At 48.0% G+C, this 8,704-nt stretch overlaps 1 protein-coding gene across 1 annotated transcript in view; it reads left to right on the forward strand.

Annotated features, from left to right (window-relative positions):
- The window catches only part of KPNA1 (karyopherin subunit alpha 1), a 107,337-nt gene that overhangs the window by 51,508 nt on the left and 47,125 nt on the right, over nt 1-8,704 (forward strand). The window contains exon 3 of the mRNA XM_077479377.1: nt 7,135-7,242. Coding sequence (XP_077335503.1) covers nt 7,135-7,242 — 108 coding nt within the window. The remainder of the gene's footprint in view (nt 1-7,134; nt 7,243-8,704) is intronic.

The raw sequence follows: 8,704 nt of genomic DNA on the forward strand, positions 1-8,704 counted from the left end.
CGCATGCGCAGTAGGGAACCGAGAAGTGAAGCCGATTCGCTTCACTTCCTGATTCCCTCACCTAGAATGGCGGCGGCAGCAGCCGAGAGCCGAGCGATAGATCGGCCTCGGCTGCCGGCATCGCTGGAACCCGGGACAGGTGAGTGTCCATTTATTAAAAGTCAGCAGCTGTAGTATTTATAGCTGCTGGCTTTTAATATTTTTTTTGTAGGTGGAATCCCTCTTTAACTTTTTAATGGCAACCCAGTCTTAGTCCGGAGGGTTCAATATTGAGTTGGCCCCGCCCTTTGCAGCTATAACAGCTTCAACCTTCTGGGAAGGCCGTCCACAAGGTTTAGGAGTGTGTCTATGGGAATGTTTGACCATTCTTCCAGAAGCGCATTTGTGAGGACAAGCACTGATGTTGGAGGAGAAGGCCTGACTCACAGTTTCCACTCTAATTTATCCCAAAGGTGTTCTATCCAGTTGAGGTCAGAACTCTCTGCAGGCCAGTCCAAGTTCCTCCACCCCAGACTCGCTCATCCATGTCTTTATGGACCTTGCTTTGTGCACTGGTCCAAACCATTTGGTGGAGGGGGGATTATGGTGGTGGTGGGGGGGTGGGGTTTCAGGGGTTGGGCTTGGCCCTTTAGTTCCAGTAAAGGGAACTCTTAAGGCATCAGCATACAAGACATTTGGACAATTTCATGCTCCCAACTTTGTGGGAAAAGTTTGGGGATGTCCCCTTCCTGTTCCAACATGACTGCGCACCAGTGCACAAAGCAAGGTCCATAAAGACATGGATGAGTGAGTTTGGGGTGGAGGAGCTTAACTGGCCTGCACAGAGTCCTGACCTCAACCCAATAAAACACCTTTGGCATGAATTGGAGCAGAGACTGTGAGCCAGGCCTTCTCATTCAACATCAGTCACTGGTCTCACAAATGCGGTTCTGGAAGAATGGCCAAACATTCCCATAGACGCACTCCTAAATCTTGTGGACGGCCTTCCCAGTAGAGTTGAAGCTGTTATAGCTGCAAAGGGCGGAGCCAACTCAATATTGAACCCTACAGACTAAGACTGGGGTGCCATGAAAGTTCATGTGCGGGTAAAGGCAGGTGTCCCAATACTTTTGGTAATATAGTGTGTGTAGATGCAGCGTAAATCCGATTCTGCAGCTGTCCATTGCTGGTTCTACACCTGCACTAGGGTTTCCATCCGTCTGGATTTAGCGGAGTGTATCCGATGTCGGTGAACATGTCACCACTGACATCCATTGGTTCATAGAGATGAATGGTGTCTCTTTTCAGGTCCGTCTGAAAAACTGACAAGCGAACCTAAACAGTCCTGTAAGATTATGAGTCGCAGGCAGCAGTTCCTTAGTTGAGGTCACAAAGGCATATACAGTGCCTTAAAGTATTCATACCCCTTGAAATGTTCCACATTTTGTCATGTTACAACCAAAAATGTAAATGTATTTTATTGGGATTTTATGTGATGGACCAACACAAAGTGGCACATAATTGTGAAGTGGAAGGAAAATTATGAATGGTTTTCAAAAATTTTTACAAATAAATATATGAAAAGTGTGGGGGGGGGGATTTGTATTCAACCCCCTTTACTCTGATACCCCGAACTAAAATCTAGTGGAACCAATTGTCTTCATAAGTCAACTGATTAGTATACAGAGTCCACCTGTGTGTCATTTAATCTCAATACCCCAGAGGTTTGTTAGAGAACCTAATGCAGGCCATACACGGTCGAATTTCGAACTAATTTTCTTTTCAAAATCAGAAAATTCATTTTTTTTGTGATCCGATGGCGCCACCATTGATTTTCGAAATTAGGCCGACCAAGCCTTCAATTTCACCTCATGTTGCTACAGAAAATAATTTTCTTGGCCGGGAATCTTCTTTTCTCTCCGTACATTTTCTTTTCTTATTACATTTCTCGCACGATTCTCCCATCATTGATTAGAAAATTGTTAGTTTTTCAAACAATTTCCAACATGTCCGATTCCTCAAATTTTATTTCCGCACGAAAACCGGCTGTTGCTGCAGCCCCCACTAATGATGCGAAATTCATACGAAAATTCTTAGATACGATTTTCGAAAGAAAATTCTTTCGAAATTCGAACCGTGTATGGCTGGCACTAGAGTCCATTCACACAGAGGCAACACGACTTCCAGTGCGACTTTGGGAGGCAACTTTGACACGACTTGAGTATAAATCACAGTGCGACTTCAGGCAACTTCAACACGACTTGGGGCGACTTGCAACACAAGCCGTGGCCAATCGCAGAATAATTAGCTCTCGAGGGGGAACGCCACACCACATTTTAAATAGAAAAAACAGCATAGGTTCACCTCCAAGAGCATACCAGGCCCTTAGGTCTGGTATGGATTTTAAGGGGAACCCCTATGCATGAAAAACAGTGTGGGGGTCCCCCAGAATCTATATCAGACCCTTATCCGAGCGCGCAGCCCGGCTGGTCAGGAAAGGATGAGAACAAGGGCCTTTTCCCGACAACCCAGGCCGTTGTTGGGGTCTGCGGACGGGGGCTTATCGGAATCCGGGAGCCCCCTTTTAATAATGGTGCCCCCAGATCCTGGCCCTCCACCCTATGTGGATGAGTAAGGGGTAAATCGTACCCCTACCTATTCACATGGGGGGGGAAAAGTGTCAATAAAAAAAAACACACTAGACAGGTTTTTAAAGTAATTTATTAGGCAGCTCCGGGGATCTCTTCTGACTTTGGGGGTCTCTTCCGACTCCTTCACGCTCTCTGGCCTCTTGTCCCGCTCTCCGGTTCTTCTGCCGGGCTCTTCCGCTCTCTTCTTCCAGCTCTTTTACTAGCGTTGGCCCGGTCTTCTCCGTCCTTCCCTCTTCTCTTCAGATGTTGACCCGACGCTCTCTCCCGCTGTAATACCGTGTGCGAGGTGCGCAACAACTTATATAAGCATGGGGCGTGGTCCCCGTGTGATGTCACATGGTGACCCCACCCCTTATGACATCTAGTCCCGAGACAAGCTGGGACTCTGACATTATAAGGGGCGGGGGTCATCATATTTTGGAAAGAAGAATGGGCACAAATGTTCCTCTCTAGCCACTTGCAGACCTTACCATTTTGCGATTCGGCACTGCGTCGCTTTAACTGACAATTGCGCGGTCGTGCGACGTGGCTCCCAAACAAAATTGACGTCCTTTTTTCCCCACAAATAGAGCTTTCTTTTGGTGGTATTTGATCCCCCCTGCGGTTTTTATTTTTTGCGCTATAAACAAAAATAGAGCGACAATTTTGAAAAAAACGCATTATTTTTTACTTTTTGTTATAATAAATATCCCCCAAAAATATATAAAAAAACATTTTTTTTCCCTCAGTTTAGGCCGATATGTATTCTTCTACATATTTTTGGTAAAAAAAATCGCAATAAGCCATTATTGATTGGTTTGCGCAAAAGTTATAGCGTTTACAAGATAGGGATAGTTTTATAGCATTTTTATTAATAATTTTTTTTTTTTTTTTTTTACTAGTAATGGCGGCGATCAGCGATTTTCATTGTGACTGCGACATTGTGGGGGACACATCGGACATTTTTGACACATTTTTGGGACCATTGTCATTTATACAGTAATCACTGCTATATAAATGCAGCGATTCCTGTGTAAATGACACTGGCAGTGAAAGGGTTAACCAGTGGGTGGCAGTGTAGGGGTTAAGTGTTCCTAGGGGTGTGTTACTAACTGTGGGGGGGTTGGGCTTTCATTTAGTGAACACTGATCTCTGCTCCAATCACGTGGAGCAGAGATCAGCGTCACTAGTTGCTAGGCAGAATGGAGAAATGTTGTTTACACTGCATTTCCTCCATTCGGCCGCTCCGTGAGACGATCGCGGGGATGCCCGCGGCGATCGAGTCCGCGGGTCCCTCGACCAGACTCACGGGGGTCCCGACCAGCGCGGGAGCGCGCCGCCGCCGGCGCTCTCCCGATGGCAGGGCGGCATTGAATATTGGACATACCTGTACACCAATATGCCTGCCTGTGCCATTCTGTCGACGTACATTGTTGTGCGCTGGTCAGGAAGTGGCTAGATGTGCAAAGCTGGTAGAGACATCCCCAAAAAGACTTGCAGCTGTAATTGCAGAGAAAGGAGGTTCTACAAAGTATTGACTCCGGGGGGTGCCATACAAATGTACCCCCCACACTTTTCACATATGTATATGTTAAAATTTTTTTATCATTTTCCTTTCACTTCACAATTATGTGCCACTTTGTGTTGGTCCATCACATAAAATCCCAATAAAATACATTTACATTTTTGGTTGTAATATGACAAAATGCGGAAAATTTCAAGGGGTATGAATACTTTTTTCAAGGCGCTGTATAAAGCAAGGAGGCTACAGCACCAGTGTTAGTTTCGTCAGTGGCTTTTTTTACAGTGCCGAAAACAAAATGGAAAAAAAGTACACCACGTTTTTTTTTTGTCCGCTGATGAAAACTGTAACGAAAATCAATTTGTTTTCCTTAACAGAACGAAAAATGTATAGCGGGGACGTTTGTCCTCAGAACTTCTGGTTTCCATGGAGCTCTGTGCTGCTTCTTCTGAGACCGGCGTTTGTAGATAGGAGGCTGTCTGCAGAAGATTAAAAGATCAATGCCCGCCATCTGCAGTCTGCAGGGGCATGTTCTATTCTAATTGGGCGGGGGGGGGGGGGAGGGGCTGGGCTTTCTAGTTAACCCTCTCACACCTCCTACTGACATATAGAGGACCCCTGAAAGAGACCGATCCTTGTCAGTAGACTTCACAGCTTGTCTACTACAGGAGAGCAGTGCACTGATCTGGCCAGAATTAACCCTTTTGCTGCCAAAGCTGTTTTTGAACCCATGCTTAAAAAAAAAAATCAATTTGGGTCTAAAGATTACATAAACACTCCCCAAACAGTATATTTTTTTCCTTAAAGTGGTTTTGTAAATCCCCCCTCAAAAAAAACAAACAAACAAAAAAAACCTGCAAGACGAAGGCATAATGAGCTAGTATGCATAGCATACTAGCTCATTATGAATTACTTACCTGAGATCGAAGCCCCCGCAGCGGCCCTCATAAACACCGCTCTGGCCGACGAGATCGCTCCTGTAGTTTGCTTCCAGGGCTCACAGGCTCCGGCGCTGTGATTGGCCGGAGCTGCAATGATGTCACTTCCCGCGCATGCGTGCCGTTGCTTCAGTGCGCGTGTGCCTATGAATATTTCCTAAACTGTGCAGGTTTAGGAGATATCCGGGGTAGCTACGAGTATTATAGTCTTACCCTGTAGTCAGAAGTGGTTGTAAAGGGTTGTAAAAAGTTTACAACCACTTTAAAGAGGAGGGCCAGTTAAAAAAAAAAATAAAAAAAAATTCAAAGTCAGCAGCTGCAAACACTGTAGCTGCTGACTTAATAGGCCGACTTACCTGTCCAGGGCCCGCGATGTCAGCCGCCCGAGGCCGTCCCTCGGCTCTCGGGTCCCGGCGCCGCCATTCGATCTAAGGGAAACAGGCAGTGGAGCCTTGCGGCTTCACTGCCCGTTTCCTACTGCGCATGCGCGAGTCGCGCAGCGCTTTGTGAATGGGACGCGCTGTGTTCTGGGACACACAGTTCCCAGAACACAGCGCAAACCATTACCCAGAAGACTCCGCACGGAGGAGAGAAGATAGAAGATCTCCGCGGAGGAGGAAGAGGCAGATTAGGATGATGTGCCTAGCAACAGGCATTTCTGGTAAGTAAAAAAAAAATAAAAAAATTTTTTCCTGATTTTTTTTTCTAATTTTTAATGTATTTTTTTTTTCAGGGTGGCCCTCCACTTTAAAGCAGACCAGTTCATGTAAATGTGCCCTGCATGGTGGCATCATCATGCAAAGAGTTGTTGATTTTTTTTTATTTTTTTTATTTTATTTTTTTCAGTTTAATGTTACACTTCTGTAAAAAAAAAAAAAAAAAGCAATATATTTGTAACAAATTTGTTTTACCTTAAAGCGGTAGTTCCAGTCATTTGTGTATTAAAAGTCAGCAGCTAAAAAAAAGTGTAGCTGCTGACTCACCCCAGCAGTTTTCTTCCTCTCTCCTCCCTCGGCGGCGCCAGCATCTCTACTACGGGCACCCAGCTGCGACCGCTTGTGGCTTCACAGCCTGGTGTGCAAATGCGCGCGCGGTGCTACAGTCTGTGATTGGTCCTGAAGTCCTCTAGGACCTGCCCTGTGTCCCAGAAGACTTCAGGAGGGAGAGGGAAGGAGAACTTCCATTTCAGATCGCCCGATGGGAACGGAAGTGGCTGCGGGTACCTGTCCAAAATCGGGGTGCCCGCTCCTCCCTGCAGTCTAGCTGCAACCATTTTAACTGTGGGCAGCTGAAGCTGCTGCTTGTTCACTTCCTGGATTTACACAGAGAAACACCTCCAGCTCTGCAGCTCTCATTGGCCCTCTTAAGATTTGCCCCCCCTCCCTTCCTGGCAAACTTTCACGAGCGAGAGCTGTGCATGATGTCATAAGCCTAGGCTAATGACCAGACAAGAAACAGAAAGTGGGCTGTATAAAGGGATTTACTGGCAGAAAAAAAAAATGTTTTATTATCCAAAATCAAAATGGCAACAAGTGCAGAAGATTTAATAGATGGAAAGATGAAAAAAAAGAAGAAAAATTAGATTTTTCACTCCAGGTGTATATAATGAGTCTGGAAATTGTAGAGAAATGCTTAAATAATGCATTACAATGTAACTAAACCCATTCGGTTTTAGTCAACTAAAATATGCTAGCGTTTTAGTCGGCTAAATACAACTAAAACTAAAACGCTTGTAGAAGACAAAAATTTAACAAAAACGAAATTGAAATTTGCTGCCAAAATGAAGAGTGTACAGAACAGCAGTGCCGAGGCACAGGAAGGACTCTGATAATGTTTAGGAAGAATTCAAGATGAATCTTATAGAGTACTGCTTGGGCGTGAAGGTTTCTTCCTATAAGATATCGAATCTTTACTTTTTGAGTCTAGCTTCACTTTTTAAATCTTTCATAATTGGAAAATAAATGTGTACATCCTTCTTCTCTTTTTACAGTTTTGTTCTATGACTGCAGTCAGTGTTTCTGTGTCGTCATCAATCTCTCATCTTCTGTTTTTTTTTCTCTTCCAGCTGTTCAAGCGAAGGAATGTGGCAAATGCAGAAGAGGCCCCTGAAGAAGAAGGGATGGCCGACGGAAACTTACATGAATCCCAGATCAATAACATGGAGATGGCTTCGGTAAGTACAATGTGTCTCCTTCAGGGTGGATTTCATTTAAATCACTAGTAAAAAGACTTGATTTGAATCAACTTGATTCAACTCGAGGAGCAACTGTCATCTCTGTCCCTCAGCGACTCCTCCTCTGATCCGCTGTTGGCTCCTCCTCTGTCCCCGCTGTTGGCACCTCCTCTGTCCCCGCTGTTGGCTCCTCCTCTGTCCCCGCTGTTGGCTCCTCCTCTGTCCCCGCTGTTGGCTCCTCCTCTGTCCCCGCTGTTGGCTAATCCTCTGTCCCCGCTGTTGGCTCCTCCTCTGACCCCGCTGTTGGCTTCTCCTCTGACCCAGCTGTTGGCTCCACCTCTGACCCCGTTGTTGGCTCCTCCTCTGACCCCGTTGTTGGCTCCTCCTCTGACCCCGTTGTTGGCTCCTCCTCTGACCCCGTCGTTGGCTCCTCCTCTGACCCCGTTGTTGGCTCCTCCTCTGACCCCGTTGTTGGCTCCTCCTCTGACCCCGTTGGCTCCACCTCTGTCCCCGCTGTTGGCTCCACCTCTGTCCCCTCTGTTGGCTCCTCCTCTGTCCCCGCTGTTGGCTCCTCCTCTGTCCCCGCTGTTGGCTCCTCCTCTGTCCCCGCTGTTGGCTCCTCCTCTGTCCCCGCTGTTGGCTCCTCCTCTGTCCCCGCTGTTGGCTCCTCCTCTGTCCCCGCTGTTGGCTCCTCCTCTGTCCCCGCTGTTGGCTCCTCCTCTGTCCCCGCTGTTGGCTCCTCCTCTGTCCCCGCTGTTGGCTCCTCCTCTGTCCCCGCTGTTGGCTCCTCCTCTGTCCCCGCTGTTGGCTCCTCCTCTGTCCCCGCTGTTGGCTCCTCCTCTGTCCCCGCTGTTGGCTCCTCCTCTGTCCCCGCTGTTGGCTCCTCCTCTGTCCCCGCTGTTGGCTCCTCCTCTGTCCCCGCTGTTGGCTCCTCCTCTGACCCCGCTGTTGGCTCCTCCTCTGACCCCGCTGTTGGCTCCTCCTCTGACCCCGCTGTTGGCTCCTCCTCTGACCCCGCTGTTGGCTCCTCCTCTGACCCCGCTGTTGGCTCCTCCTCTGTCCCCGCTGTTGGCTCCTCCTCTGTCCCCGCTGTTGGCTCCTCCTCTGTCCCCGCTGTTGGCTAATCCTCTGTCCCCGCTGTTGGCTCCTCCTCTGACCCCGCTGTTGGCTTCTCCTCTGACCCAGCTGTTGGCTCCACCTCTGACCCCGTTGTTGGCTCCTCCTCTGACCCCGTTGTTGGCTCCTCCTCTGACCCCGTTGTTGGCTCCTCCTCTGACCCCGTTGTTGGCTCCTCCTCTGACCCCGTTGTTGGCTCCTCCTCTGACCCCGTTGTTGGCTCCTCCTCTGTCCCCGCTGTTGGCTCCACCTCTGTCCCCGCTGTTGGCTCCACCTCTGTCCCCTCTGTTGGCTCCTCCTCTGTCCCCTCTGTTGGCTCCTCCTCTGTCCCCGCTGTTGGCTCCTC

This window comes from Lithobates pipiens, unplaced genomic scaffold (genome assembly GCF_037356315.1).
Source record: "Lithobates pipiens isolate NorthernLeopardFrog02 unplaced genomic scaffold, aLitPip1_a1.2 Scaffold_16, whole genome shotgun sequence".
In the NCBI taxonomy this organism is placed as follows: domain Eukaryota; kingdom Metazoa; phylum Chordata; class Amphibia; order Anura; family Ranidae; genus Lithobates; species Lithobates pipiens.